This window comes from Protomyctophum bolini (genome assembly GCF_963924005.1).
Source record: "Protomyctophum bolini genome assembly, chromosome: 8".
NCBI lineage: Eukaryota > Metazoa > Chordata > Actinopteri > Myctophiformes > Myctophidae > Protomyctophum > Protomyctophum bolini.
Window position 1 is genome coordinate 28,163,590 of NC_137869.1, and position 15,879 is coordinate 28,179,468.

Here is a 15,879-nt window from a genome sequence, read left to right on the forward strand (position 1 = left end):
ATGTACTAACATGCCCAAAGATAGTGTAGCATTTATAACCTCTGCTTCAACTGTCTCTCCTGTGCTTCTGTCTCCCTCTTGAATTTCCCTCTCAATAAAGAATAAACTCTCCTAAATAAAATGGAATGGCTCCTTCTCTGGTATAGCACATCCTGATTTGTTAGTTGAAGTCAGAGTGTATACCCTCAGAGTTAAATTAACACTCAGTTTATTGTGTAGAAAACACTTTATTTATGACTTTGAAAAACAGTGTGTGGGGGACAAGCCCTTTTATAAAGTCTGATTTATACTTTGTTTTGCATGGTGTCTCTCACAAAAACATTGTCGATCTTCTGTACAAAACTTGAGACGGGCGGGGACAAACTTTAGCGGATATTTGACCGGAATTCTCTTACCGTGGCAAATCTTGAGACGTGTGGGAACAAAAGCTGTATATAGAAGGGGCTAGCGCCCCTTAAAAATCAGACCTGTCTGAAGTGAGTGGTGCAACAGCTCCCTGTTGGTACCCTCAACATACATAGGGACACAGGGACGGACAAAGCTGGGCATTGGAGTGGCTGCACCCTATGGTTGCACCACTCAAAAAGCATAGTCAGGGACCACATGCAATACCTCCATGGACCACCAGTGGTCCACGGACCAGATGTTGAAAACCCCTGGTGTAGGACATTAGTTGGCTATTAAAAAAATAGCAGATATACAACCTCATATTGTGTCACTTTGTGCTATGAGCTTGTAGATCTCATATTTTTGAGGGGCTCTGTTTTTACTCACCACCGCTCAACGTTATTTCAGCTCCTGTGGTCAGCTCACCACCGGAGCGGTGGTCACCTCACCACCGAAAATCCAGACTATGAATAGCCTTTACTTGAGTACTGTAGGCCTACTTAAGTAAATTTGTTTTTTGGTTTTGGCAAGCTGGTTAGTGATTACTTAACTTTACTTATTAGGATATAACTTGACTCGGACCCCACTACATTTCTAGGAAGGGATTATTGGGATAAAAATGTTAAAGCCCATTACATTTTTTTGTAAAAATAGTGGATATATACAAGCTCTCTATTGTACATCTGCTATTTCTGAAGAATTCTGAAAATGTAGCGTACTGCAGTGCTTAGCCTAATACTACCTTTGAATGCTTGAAATTGAAGCCTAAATAAACTTTTACTAGTTTACTGCAGCCTGTAGTGTTAATTGGCAGAGCTCGTTTATTGGCCAGCACCGATCACGTGTTTGCTTCCAAAGTGTTCTTATTAGCTCCACGGCCACCTGTAGGCTACACACCACTCACTGCGTCGTCATCAGCTGTGTGCGTCTCATCCCATCCATTCCTACCAATACCAGCTCCCTCACTGCAGCAGCATGGCCTCATCTGAGAGCAGCAGTCACACCATCGTGCAGGAGGTCGAGGACCAGGTCGAAGTTGAACATGCTGAGGTATTGTTTGTTTGTCGTACTAGGCATGTACATATTAAGTTTACTTTCAATAGCGGTTGCTTGGCGCTTGCTCCTCCAACCCCAAGCCACAACAAGCTAGCCTAGCTCAGTCATCAGGACTAAACTGACTAAACTAAACTTCTAAACTTGGCTAAACTGGCAGGCTAACCGCTAGCCATGCACAACGTTTGCTCGCTAAAGCCTGTTTGGCAAATGGTGAATTTACATTTGAGCGTTGAGATCTGCCACTTTGTTTTTACCCTGTTTAAGGACTACATTCAGAAACATTTTGGTTTGTTTATGGCTGCTTCACAACCACGCATGTGGTTCTTTTCTGGCCTCTGTTTAACCGGCCTCTATTTCTTCTGCAGGAGGAAGATGTTGCTGTCAAAGTTAATTACTTTTATCGCCTCTCACAGTACTGGCCTTTCAGTTTAATGGTAAGTTTATTGACTTAACATATTTAATTGCCCAGTGTCCACCCCCCCAAGAAAAAAAACAAGTTAACATTTTTATGGTAACAGGTACGTGGTATTCGTGGGGTGTGGCGGTTGTTCGGATTCTCTCCTATACACACTCGCACTCCAGGACGCCACAGCCTCCCCGGCCGCAAGCGTCTGAACCCCTTCACCCGCGTGCTGCTGTCCATTCTGCCCCGCCGTATGCAGAGAGCCCTGGGATACCCGGTGTCCAGCAGCATCGGCTGCTCTCTTTCTCCAGGTACGGGTCACTGGATGATGTTGTCTCAAGCTGTTCCGTCAGCTTTTAATTCGAAATCGAATATAGGACGATATTGGGCCTGCTGTGTAGTTATCAGCTTGAGTTTATGCAAATTTAATTAATTGATGTCAGGCATTTATTTGGCTTGAGCAATAATTAGCAAAATTTCAAAAGAATCTTGACTGACTGAGCCTCTGAGGTCCTGTGATTTTCCCCAAATAGTCTAAACTCTTGTGAAAACTGACATCACTCTTGGTTGTATAGTGAAGCATGTCTAAAACTAAAAGCCCCTACATTATGGGGCAGCTTATGCATTTATTGAGTTAAGTTTCAAAACCCCAGGAAAACTTGGTCTAGACTAGGTAGCAATAAAGCCTAACTGCCTTTTATGTCCTATAGTAATTTTGAGTGAGCCTGTCATGCACATCCATACCAAGTTGAATAACTTTCTGTACAGAGGTTCCATGAGCAGCTGCTAACAATAATGTCATTTCTTTTTTGGTTTTCAGACAGCCAGCAATGAGAAACTCACACAAAAATAATTTAGTCTCTCACATCTAGGGTCTGCATTCAAAGATGTTCCTAGAAGCATTGTCATTGGTCGCAAAAACCCAGTCGAAATTACTAACTAATCAGGAAGTAGACAGGCAAATCGACCAATGACAAAGCTTCTAGGAAAATCTTTGAATGCAGATTGTGGCCCCTAGATGTGTCACAGTGACTAAATATTTTGTGGGAGTGTTTCAAAATGTGGACATATTATTGCTTATAACGGCTTCAACTATATTTATATATATATATTCTGAAGTGGACCAATGGGCTGAAAATGAATTGACTGGTTTCAGAAATTGGAGTGTCTCCTACCAAACCTTATGGAAAGGGCAATAAGAGGAAGCAGGATGACTTGGAGGATGAGGAGGAGCAGGACCATGACCACCATACATGGGTGGAGTTCCTCTCTCAGAAGCCTCTGGCTGATGATGTAGGGACGGAGGAAGACTCCAACTATGAGGTTGGTGCTTAACCTTTTCAGACCGAGGCCAATTCTACAAATGCCTTCTAAATCAGTAGTTTGAATACTTCAAGACTTTTGAATTTAAAAAAAAATTGACTGGCCAACACAATTCTAAAATTACTTTGCTTTCCTGGTTTGAACAGTTACGTTTATTTTTCTTGCCGCTAAAACGACGCATTTCTTCTCTACCGTCTACTTCCTAGCCATCCACCCAGGAGACAGAGTCCGAGGAGTACGACACGAAAAACACCACTGGCAACACCACTGACAGTGACATTGAGTCTACTCAAATAAACGACTTGCTTGAAGACCTCAAAACGGTAAGCCATGGCATGGTGGAACGATTTGGGCTTACAAATGCATTTACTTCAAATGACATGGATTTCTTTGTATTTTACAGGAGGTCAGGCCCATCCAATGAAACTGATGTCTTGTTACAGTTGTGCTTCTGCCATGTCTTATATTGATGTAACTTAGTATTTTTCAATAATAAAGAATAAAGTTTTCTACCTTTCTTTTGCCTTGCTATTTACTTCCTTGCCACTAGATGGCTGTAACGGCTAGTTCAGTGCTATACTGTCAATGATATTAATTACCCATTAGACATAAAATGTATCCATCTACAATTTGAATGTGTTGCGGTCATGATGCTATTCAATTTGCTGATGGCCCAAGCATGTTTGCTACTCATTTCTAGGTGGTTTCCATTACACAAGACTAGAAATGGTGTGTAGACTTGACTTAGCCTTCCAGGTGAACCTGGTCTCAGTCACTCTAGCATATGACTGGGCTAGACATTGATGCTGAAATGACATGGGACATCACATGTGCAATTCCAGCTGTAAATTAATCAACTTTTCCTAGGTGCTACCTCAAAAGGGGGCATGCACCCACAGTCCACACAATGGCCTACTTCACAGTACTAGTGGAAACTTGCTAGATGTAGTGAACCTGCCATCTGTCAGGAAAAAAAGCTCGACCAACTGTTCCCTAGCCATTGGCAGCACTAGATGTGGATGACAACCACTTAACAGTGGAATAGTGCAGACTGAGATGAGGTGTCAAGCTTTACTCTTGAGTTTACTGATATGTGAATTCAATTATGTTTGCAAGTAAATACCAAATTTATTATGGTAGCCTACAGGCTATAGACCAAAGGCTCATACATGGTCTGGATTTTCGATGGTGGGGTGACCACCGAACTACAACATGAAGTCACGAGCCGCAGTGAAGAGCAAACTACGCCACCGCTCCAGCCCTTCTCGCTGTTTTCACGTCACAAAATACTAGAACGCTTTTTCCTTTACTATAGGATACAATAGGGATGTGTCAGCAAATTAATCATTCTTGGCCTTTTTAGCAGTAACTACTGTACATTTGAGGGTATATATTACAGTTGTAATCAATTAATCGTTAAAAGAATACGCTAGTGAAAAAATGAGATCAGCCATCCAACCATTTCTTGCTCCAGAAATGAAAACCCATGTATGGCATTTCTAAAATTAAGCGATCAGTCACTGCTAAACGTCACATTTCAAGTTGTTAGATGAGACGATCATGAGAGTACTGATGGGGGAGATCAGACATTTTTAGCTTGTTTGAAACATGAATGATAGAGCAATGCATATATTGTAATCATTTTAATGCAATGCAGTCATTCATACTATGCTGATAAACATGTTTACGAATTTGACTTGACTGACTTTCAATGCATCATTCATATTTTACTAGGTTTACCAATTGATAGGCTGTGTAAGTGTATATCATTGAAGGTCGTCATTTTTCAGCAGTGTCATTACCATGGATGTGAATCCTGAGAAGTGTTTTATGTTATGACCATATGTTGTGTGGCATGTGAGTGACAAAAACAAAAAGTGGATGAGTAATTGATTAATTGAAATATTCCTTTAATTGCTGTTGTCTGTTTCACACTGCTCTTCCAGGTGGTGTGTTGGAAGTGTTCACAGCTTTGGACACAATGAGCTGAAGAAGGCTGTGCTACTCTGTCCTGACGGTTAAAAACAAGGACAAACAGGAGGGCGTCGATGGCAAGGAGAAGCAGTCACTGGAGGTACTGGTACACGCTCTTGTGAGAAACTAACTTTATTTACACTGAAGCTGTTGTACAGAAACTCCCTGCTGTCTCCAGTAGATCTATTGCACAGCCTCTGTAACATACCACTGCAGATGCCAGTGAAGTGTATAAAATGTTGATTTGGTTGACACTACTGTAGGTTTTACTTGCAGTATGCAGCACTTGCATATATAATGGATATAGATTTTGTGATCCCCTTCAGTGGATTAACACATTTGTCTGACTTTCACATTGGGAACCACATTTCTTTATTGGCTAATTTGGCTTCAGGTTCAGGCTTCATGTGTTGTTCAGGTCCATATGTATCAAATGAGCAGGTGGGCAAACAACCAATGCACTGTACATGATGTAAGTGAGATGTTTGTTTCCACCTCCCACTCATCTAGACTTTCTCCCCAATCTTTCAGTGCCTTCTCCTATTTTTCCAACTACTCTGTGTCCCTCTCCTTGGCCACCAGCTGTGTCCACTCGAGTGGAACTGCATCCACAGTCAGATTTCTCTGGCATGGTCAGGTGGGATGGGCAGCCAAGTGATGGCTTCCTGGGGCCTGACTTTTGTGACAGCATTAATGTCTGGGTCTTGTTGTTAGACAACCTTCCTTCTTTGGTATTGAAGCAAAGATTAAATTGTGTAATTTATAGAAGGAAGCACCTAAGCAACATTTGGACACTTTGAACTTCATCCTTGCTGAGTGCAATAAGTTTCATGGCAATCCACCCTTTAGACTTTGAGATATCATGTGTGCAAGTAGAAGCTTTGACCTAATGGCGGTGCTAGAGGAAATGCCACTGGCTGAACAATATCAGTACTACAGGTCATTGTCTTGGATCCATGAAGGTTGCTGCAACCATTTCGTGCACACTGCCAATGAAGACACTCCCTGAATATCTTTCCAATCTGTCAATGACTGTTTATGTGAATGCATTATCACATACCTACCGTCCCTCCACAGTACAATATGAAGGATTGCCTATGTTATGACATGCATGCGAGTGACCTGGCAACACAGATAGACAGAGGGACAGGCAGCAACACTGCATATGTTCAGAGACATTCATAACTGATGCTATCTCAACAAAAGCAACATTTAAGTGAAGGTGAATTACAGCTGCAAGGTCTTCTTTTATCCAGAAGGATTGCCAGCAGCCCAGCACATGGTTTTAACGTTGTAACATAATGGTATAACACTGAAGAAGGCTTTGTTCTGAAATGAAATTGTTCTGTAATCCCCATGCCAACTAAATAAGTGTCTGAAGGACATTTCTGTGAGTGCTGGTAATCCCTCTGACTGAAAAACAATCAATACAAGCTACACATTCTCCAATAACTCATCTTGTCTTTGCCTGGTGGAAAAGTCAAGAAAACAATCTGCATTTTCCTCATTCCGACAGCAGCACACGACACACACGCACGCACGCACGCACGCACGCACGCACGCACGCACGCACGCGCGCACACACACACACACACACACACACACACGTTGCCCACTTGGAACTGCTGTGTGGAAATGTGTCGTATTCTAGGCAAATGAACACAAAAAGGCAGGAGATACCGACAAGTCCATATACAGTATGAAAGCAATACTAGTACAGAGCACTAGCAAGTAGCAATATATGTTAGTGCTGCTAACAACATGTAGCACATTTGTTGCTGTGTTATTGTTGTACATTATTAAACAACAGGGAAGCCTATTTAATCTATTCTTTTTATAACCCTGTTTGGATGTGCTGATGTGAATACCCCATTGGGAATCAAAGTAGATAATCACATCAGTCATAGAAGCCTGACTGATGTATTCTATGGAAGCATGTTGCGCAGCGGAAATAGCATACAGTACAAACTCCCAGAGAGCCTCTCAGAGGCTATTTTCGGTTCTTATTTCAATATCCGAGTATTTGAACCTTTGAAGTGGTCAAACTAGCAACATGTTCAGAAGCATCTTGCTTAATAGTCTTGGATATTTCACATAAAAGCAAAGATTAAGGCTCAATCTGTTATTTTTTCACCTGGTTGGCATATGTAGAACAGCAGGAACAATATAAATATAACTAAAATATAATTTTACACATTGTGTAATTGTTTCGGAAATGGCGTTATTGTGATGGGGCTCCTTTCACAAATGAGAGAGGACGTATAGGGTCTTAGTCCTACTCCTCCCAGCCCAAATCACACCTTGGAAAGCATGAGTGTCTATTTCAAACAAAGCGTTTTTTGACTCCCCACTCACAGGTAGTACCTGCACATTAGGACTTGGTCATGCAAAACCTTGTTGTGAGATTTTATTTTGCTTTAAGTTTAATCCTAATCACCATACTGTACCTCAAGACAGCTATAAAATACAGTTTTCATGAGAGATTATATTAAACATGGTAAGTAATTAAGTTAATCTTTTTATAAAAAATCACACCTGTGTGAAGTGAGGGGTGCTCTTACCATTATACATCATCTCATGAACAACTGAATTCATGTGATTGGTTAGCCGCTACGTATGACGTAAAATTTCCCTTCATTGTCAATGGAATTTAATGTTTGTTGCCACAAATTTACGCCACACCTGTGTGAAGTGAGGGGCGCTCTTATCATCATACGTCATCATAAATCATCTCATTCTGGCCAATCACAATTTGCGTCCTCACTTTTGTATTTAATCAATATTTGCGTTTACACACTTTTGTCTTCAATGTTTGTGTTTACACAGACCCTCAAAGCTGGACATAGGAGCCCCTCAAAAAACCAATTTTCTTATGCCCCCAATTTATGTTGCTTTTCTCAGTGGTATCATTCAACATTGTATTAAATATTTAATTTAATTTAGACATTTATTTTATAGATTTCACAAGGCAGAGCACATACAGGTATACTGTATAATGTGGTGTAGGTTATTGCATGTGCCGGAATGCCTAATGTTCCATTCTAAAAAAACGCCCAATAAAATAATTATGATTATGTCAACAGTGGCCAAACTACTTCTGCTTGGTTGGTTATTCAGAATTTTAGGGTTAAAATAAAGTAAATAGCTCTGTCCCTCCAGTTATACCATTATGAAGCAAGATTACTGTGACTGCAACAGAGGTCTGTGAACAGTTCTGGTCCATCATTTGTTCAGTAAAGTTCAGTAAAGTATCACCTTAACTAATTAAAAACCGGCAAAGCATCTGTGTCATTTCATATTTTAGCTATACAGGTATATACAGTAGCAACATACTGTAGGTTTTTCAGACAACATTAGGAATTAGAACAGTGGTTCTCAAAAACAGCAGATGTACAAGCTTGCAGCGCGTCTCATCTTCTGGGGGTCCCTGGCACAAAACATTTTCGTCCGTGGCCAAATATATAAATTTGGGGGTTCTTGACACGAAAAAGTTGAGAACTATTGATTTAGAAGGCATTTGTAGAATCGACCTCAGGTCTTATTGGTCTGGCAATATGAGATACAATAGAAATATGTATTGGCAGCTGTTCCTTTACGGTCATTGTCCACCTTGAAATACTTTGGCAAAATATAGAAGGCTATATACAGTACCCACATCTCCAGACGGGTGATTAGAGAGCCAAGGCATACCTTGACTCAGAAAGCTGCAGGAAATAAAATAAAGATTCTGCTTTGAATTCAGCAGTGAGCACAGAAATACATTCATTCCTACTCTCTGTCTCTGACAGGCCATTATGAGTTGCATTGGTTATTGCTATGTTAACAGACATATCTGTGGGACATTCCAGCTAAGCAAATGCTGGGGAAAGAAGCTGATACCCAGTGCTGTTGTGTGCTGTTGCAAAATTGCATACATGTACTGCCTTTTGTGGAATGGTGGGGAGAGGAGGTTCAGCACCCTGGACAGTGCCAGAGAAGACTGTGGCTAGGCATGGTGTCTGGAAAGGGAGAGAACGTGCATACTGCACACCATTGCCACCTACTGGTTGCTTTAAAATATTTTGAATCACTTGAATCCTGAAATTTTCATTTTGTGGCAGTTTAAACATACAAGCTATAAATAAGGTATAATAATATCTGGCAGCACCATGACAGTTTAGATTAAATACAATTAAACAGGTTGGAATCATATAAATCTTGAGTTAAAGGGAAAATGTCAAAATACTACAGGTATATTTCCTGATCCTAATTCTACCTCTGGTGCTCCCTGCCCACATCAGCCTCTGTACTATCGGCCTAACAAGAGCACTTGTAGGTCTGCTATTTCCGGTGTGCGACACCTATGCGCAGCTACATATAAACCAGGCAATCCTCTTTCATGTACATACAGGCATGTACCTCCTGTACTACCTACTGTACAGAGGTCTACTGTAGCTGCCTCTACCTCTGTTATATGTTCTGCTTTGTCTACCTCTGATGTTCTACAATGGACAATAGGTTTGTGTCGATGGATGATGTTATTGATAATAACGATAGCCATTGATGATGGCCGAGATAATTGCGATTGTTTACACACTTCTGCGCTACCTACGGAACCCGCCTATCGGCTCGTTCCTGCATCAACGCAGGCGTGTCATTAATTACAGTAAAGCACACATGCTTTATTACCCTCTAATGCAACCAGGCGAGGTCGCATGCACGTACGTATCCGTGTGGGTGACAGCAGACTGCTGGGCGAGTGCTGGCGCTTTGGCATGGACATATAAATGTCCATGCCAATGGAATTAACTATGTACTGGCCATGTCTTGAGTGTACAGAGTTTGATGAGGTCAGATCAACATATGGAATGTCAGAACAGGTCAGCTCCATATACAGTATGGAAATCTAAGGGTGGCAGTGGGGGCAGTGTCTTGATTGTATAGGGTTTGATAAGGGCCCACGTAGGGCCGGGCCTTAATTTTCAGGCCTGTTGAGAACTGGTTTTCGCCGGCTGCCGGGCGCGGCTGCACTAATAACTTTGGGGCAGGTCCGTCTAGAGTTTAAATGGACAGGTGACGAGGTCAGTCAAAAGGGAGACATCGAAGAGGAAGGCTGGATGTGGAAGGATCAACATATGGAATGTCAGATCTCCATATATGGAGATCTAAGGGTTTGAGGTGAGATGTAGAGTTGCTGGCCAATATTGATGACATCAGGGATATCCATATATGTGCTTAATATTGATGACATCACGTGATGTCATGAGGCATGACCATATATGGGGCGTGACTGACTGACATCATAGTTAACTGCGATCGGCGGGCGCAATAATGGCATCTAATCTAAAAGTGGATGTTGGACTATTATAGATGATTACCTCAGTACTATGATGTCGGTCATCTCCACAGAACTGCTTAAGTATGCAAGAGATGTCAACTGTCACTATGCCAGCAAGAAGTGTAAGGAAGTGCAAGGACAAGGATGTCAGTGAGTACATGCATCATTCCGTCTTTCTCTTTGCAACGTCATGTCATTGGTAGTCTGCATCGTTTCATCTTCCCCTGTGAACACAGCATAAGAACACAAAAGATCAACTAAAAACAAGAGTGAAGAGGTGGGTCTTGAGCTGTGCTTTAAAGATGTCGACAGGGGGTGCCCGTCTAAGCTGTAGCGGGAGTTGTGACTATTGCTGTTTCCAGAGGCATGTGACCCCCTTTGCGAAGGTCCTCCAAGACCCATTTCGTCATTTTTACGTCACTATTGTCAACACGTTCAACACTTGTCGCGCATAGCATAAATTGACCTTCACAAATGAGATGTTAGGGGACACACCATCAGTTTGGGGGTTCTGTGTTCTCTAATAGTTTGGACAGGACATGGCGTCATTCATTACAGAAGTTCTGACTAGCTCTGGGAAAATAGAGAAAGAAGACCTATCCACTAAAATAACCAAATTGTCTTGTAAGGTGGTGGATACAAAGGAAGACATATGTGACATGATAAACAAGAGATATACTGAATTCCTTCCTAGTCTACAAGGGGCTGAGGAGCTCTTGGGGCAAGTCAATCATGTTTCCCAAGAAATTGATGTTCTTAAAGATTGCATCGAGACTGAGGTGCTGCAGAACATCCATGTGAACATGGCTGAGTATGAGAAGCTCAAGCAACAGTTGCAGAGAAACACTGTCATTATCACAATGCTGGGACATCTAAAAGAGTTTCACCATGCAATGGAAGATTTTGGCAAAGCCCTATTGGAGAAGAACTATGTGAAAGCAGCCAAACAGTTAGAAAGGGCAAGTGGCAATGTGGATTCTCTTGAAGAGAAGAGTTCAGAACTTCCCCTGCTGCGATCACTTATCTCAGAGTTAAATGTCCAGAGAGAGAATTTCATCTACCAGATGGGGGAGGAGTGGAAGAGATTAGCCATGTGGAAACTTCCATCCTCACAGGAGTCGATGGAAATTAAGTCTTTTGTGAGGACAGAGCTACATCTGACTCTGGGATGCAGTAAGGATGAAGAGCAGAGTCCTCCCGCTCTGCTCTGCTCTCTTGTTCAAGCTCTTGCAATCCAGGGAGTACTTCATCACAAGATGAAACGTTTCACTCAAATTCTGTTGAAGAACATGCTGAAGCCACTGATAATGTACCCCACCCTGTTGGTGAATGTAATGGAGCAACAGGGTGAAGGCACTATCTTGTCAGTACAAAGTTTAGAGGAAAGCTATATGGAGCACCCAAGTCCTTCGCAAGTCTACACTAAGCTCCTGATAGTGCTCAGAACACTACACTCACACCTGCTAAATGTATCAGTTAGTGAGAAGAAGCTGTCAGGAATCTTGGGTGATCTGATCTGGGAGGAAGTGTCCCACTGTATCATCCACGAGTGTCTCCTTTACTCCATCCCTACCAACAGCAGCCAGTTGGAAAAATACAATACGGTGATCAAGGAGACGGAGGAGTTTGAGAAGTCTCTTAGAGAGATGCAGTACCTGCATGGTGAATCCACAGAACTGCTTAAGTATGCAAGAGATGTCAACTGTCACTATGCCAGCAAGAAGTGCAAGGACGTCATTGTGGCTGCGCGTAAACTCATGATCTCCAACATGCACAACACTATCAGAATCACACCAGATTCAAAGCTGGCCCTTCCCAACCTACCAAATCCAGGTTCAGGCACCAGAAACAAGGAGAAGATCCCTCCCAAGGATGAGATGAGCCTGGACAATGATACGCAACTGGCAGCCCAAACCATGTGTCTGCCTGCCTGTTACATCAGCGAATCTGTCCAGCAAATAATGGAGTTGGCCCTGACCACTCTGTGTGAAGCTGTGGAAAGCTCTCCACCTTGTGCCACACAACTCTTTATCACAGTGAGAAACATATTCCAGCTGTTCTACGACATTGTTCCAACATATCATAAAGAAAACTTCCTCAAGTTCCCCTACCTGGCAGCCATCCAGTACAACAACTGCATGTACCTAGCCCACCACTTGCTCACACTGGGCCATCAGTTCAGGCCCCATCTGCATCCACTCAGTGAAGGGGTTGTCACCTTTGTCTACATGGTACCCAGTTTCCGGAAACTGGGTGCCCACAGCTTCCTAGCCCAGATCAATGTCCAAAAGGCCGAGATCCTAGAGAGACTATCTACTGCTCGTAACTTCTCCAATGTGGATGACGAGGGCAATTACACAGCAGCCAGCAAGGCAGTCAGACAGGTTATTCATCAATTGAAACAACTGGGCACAGTGTGGCAAGATGTCCTACCTCCCAATATCTACTGTAAAGCTATAGGTAGTCTCCTCAACACTGCCATCTCAGAAGTCATCGCTAAAATTACGATGCTAGAGGATATTTCATCCGAAGATGGAAAGCACCTCCATACACTGTGTCAAACCATCATTGAGGAAGGTCCCCTGGTCTTCATACCACTGGCTGAGGAGATCAGGAACAAGAAATACCAGGAGGAAGTGCTCATTTATGTCAAGAAATGGATTACCTTCAAGGAGCTGGTTATCGTGCTGAGGGCCAGCCTCCAGGAGATTGTCAACAGGTGGGCAGAAGGCAAAGGGCCTTTAGCTTTGGAGTTCTCCAGTTCAGAGATGAAGAGCCTGATCCGAGCCTTGTTTCAGAACACAGAGAGACGAGCTGTTGCTCTAACCAAAATCAAATAGCCATTTTTGAGTAGTACTAGCCCCTCCAACGTCTGGCTTTCAGAAATGACAAGTCTATGGACTATTAATGTCCCACGTAAAAACAAGACTCACTCCTGATATCATGTGGCAGCCAAGTCTATAGACTTTTATTGTTTGCGTTAAGCAGTGATGTTATGTGGCAGCCACAGTGGGTGCCCCTCACTTTACTCAAGTGTGATTTTTCTTTACTCTCACACATCCTGTTTTTGAGGGGCGCTTTTTTGTCCTGAACTCTTGTCACATTTGCCATTTACAATGAAAGGAGAATTTACGTCATATGTGTCTGAATAAATCGGCTTTTTGTGGAAACAAACATTAAATGCTATTGACAATGAAAGGAAAATATATGTAGACGAGCAAATCGGCTGTTTTGTCCTAACACAAACATTAAATGCCATTGACAATGAATGGAGGATTTACGTCATATGTGGACGAGCAAATCGGCTTTTCTAAACACAGTGCAACTGTTTTAATTCAGCCCGGGGCTTATATATTACTGCTGCGCCGTTATAGGTGTTAACGTGCTGCGTTAACGCGAGACTCTTATTGTGCGATACATTTTTTATAATCTATTCTCAAAATTGGGTCTGGGAGCTGGGTCTGCAGCGGCCAGGAGGCGGGCTGTGTGTGTGCGCACACACATGTGTGTGTGACTGTGGGCGCGTTCGGAAATAGCCCACTGAGCCCACTGTGCAATGCAAACTAATAGGCGAGTGCGCTCCGGTGTGGCATTTCCGAATGTGCCCACGGAGGCGGAGCATGGAGACTGCGCGGAGACGGAGTCAGTGCACTCGTCCCTGACTCCCTGTGTAGTCTGTGAGAGAGACGGTAAACAGCAACACCAACAAAAAGTTATACTTACTAGAAAAGAAAGAGGCAACGATGGAGCCATATCCATATTCCATATCCAGGCAGCAGCCTGTTGCATCACAATATGATCACAACATACACGGCTTTGACCAGGGTTGCCACATTTCGTGACTGAGACAGAAACAAGCAACCAGGTCTATGAAAATGTTAATAGGCCAGATCAAGTCATAAAATAAATCTAAAATAAGCAACTATAGTGCTGACTGTCAAACATCATTGTCCAATATTGTTTTAGAGTAGTGGTTCTCAAGCATTTTCATGTCAAGGACCACCAATATTTTAAAGAAACTTTACAGATAGTAGTCCAAAGTAGCTTATAATGACTGTGAACAGTTCTACAAACTCACAATATGAAATATAAGGTATTAATAGGCTAGTTGTATCCATAATTAGTGCTCCTGGTCTAAACCTGTTCACAAGGACTTACTTCTGGTCATTATTTAGGTAGCGCACGTATTTTGAATGCCTTCGGCAGAGTTCAAATGAGCCATTTTAATCGAGATTAATTGAGATTTACTCCAGGATTGCAGTGAGATTAATCGAGATTAAAATAATTCATCTATGCCCACCACTAATATACACTGTATGAATTCAGTTGTCATCTTACATGCTCATGGTGAAAAGATTAGTTTTTTTTTAATTTGTTGTTTAAAAGATAACATAAATTGACAAATTTATAAGGCAGCAGCTGGTAATTATGACTGTCATCAAATTGTTTTAATTCATTTTTTGCTTTTTTGAACAACTCAAGTTCAAATAGCCAATCTACAAGCTCACAACATGTCGATGTAGATTGGCTTGGATCCTCTGAGACATGAGCAGTGGCTGAGCATTGTGGAAGAGATATTTGTAATGGAGAAACTAAGGGCCGATTCATGCTCCTATTTTAACGCTGTTTCGGCGCTGTAGTGCCGAAATGATTTCGGCTCGTCAGTAGCACCGAAGAGGCGACTTTAGGACGGTACCCGCCCCCCCCCCCGAACCTCAAATGACGTCACATTGTAGGCTCTACAGCGCCGAACCGACTTTTATTCGGCTCTAAAGTAGGAGTATGAATCGGCCCTAACTCAATGCTTTGAGATTACAAGAGACTATTCATTGACAAATGGGACAAATTAACTGAATATAGAACCCAATAAGACAACATCATTTTTAAAATATTATTTTTTGGTCTTTTTATGCCTTTACTGATAGTGGAGTGAAGTTAGACGGGGAGAGAGAGATAGGGACTGACACAAGCTGTTGGGATCGGGACTCGAACCTGTGACCGGCTGGACAAATTTAAATGGACTATGACTATATGTTCACAAAGGTCTTTATGTGACCCCTGGCACTGCAACTGTAAAAGGACAATTTGCACAAAGATAGAGGGGGCGGCGGTGGCTCAGGGGTAGAGTGGCTGGGTGGCACTGGTAACCACAAGGTTGCCAGCTCGAACCCGGGCTCCCCCAGAGTTACTGTCGATGTGTCCTTGAGCAAGACACTGAACCCCTAATTGCTCCTGATGTGCTGGTTTGTGCCTTGCATGGTTTCCGTCGCCATCGGTGTATGAATGTGTGTGTGAATGGGTGAATGTAATGCACAATCTCTGTAAAGCGCCTTGATAAAGGCGCTATATAAATGCACCATTTATAGACTGAGTGGTGCAACTCCTCTCTCTCCCCTCTCTCTCTCTCTCTCTCTCTCTC

At 42.5% G+C, this 15,879-nt stretch overlaps 2 protein-coding genes across 2 annotated transcripts; both read left to right on the top strand.

Annotated features, from left to right (window-relative positions):
• Positions 1-1,348: 1,348 nt before the first annotated feature.
• Positions 1,349-3,625, top strand: org (oogenesis-related gene). Its single transcript, XM_080769379.1, has 6 exons — positions 1,349-1,437; positions 1,809-1,877; positions 1,962-2,157; positions 3,003-3,169; positions 3,376-3,492; positions 3,573-3,625. The coding sequence occupies exons 1-6, from the start codon at positions 1,363-1,365 to the stop codon at positions 3,591-3,593; spliced, it is 645 nt and encodes a 214-aa protein (XP_080625505.1). The 5' UTR covers positions 1,349-1,362; the 3' UTR covers positions 3,594-3,625.
• A 7,374-nt stretch (positions 3,626-10,999) lies between these two features.
• Positions 11,000-13,300, top strand: LOC308320103 (centromere/kinetochore protein zw10 homolog; the record flags this gene model as incomplete). The annotated part of the gene is made up of 1 exon (XM_080770422.1): positions 11,000-13,300. One exon carries the CDS (start codon positions 11,000-11,002, stop codon positions 13,298-13,300), a length of 2,301 nt encoding a protein of 766 aa, XP_080626548.1.
• Between the last annotated feature and the right edge of the window lie 2,579 nt (positions 13,301-15,879).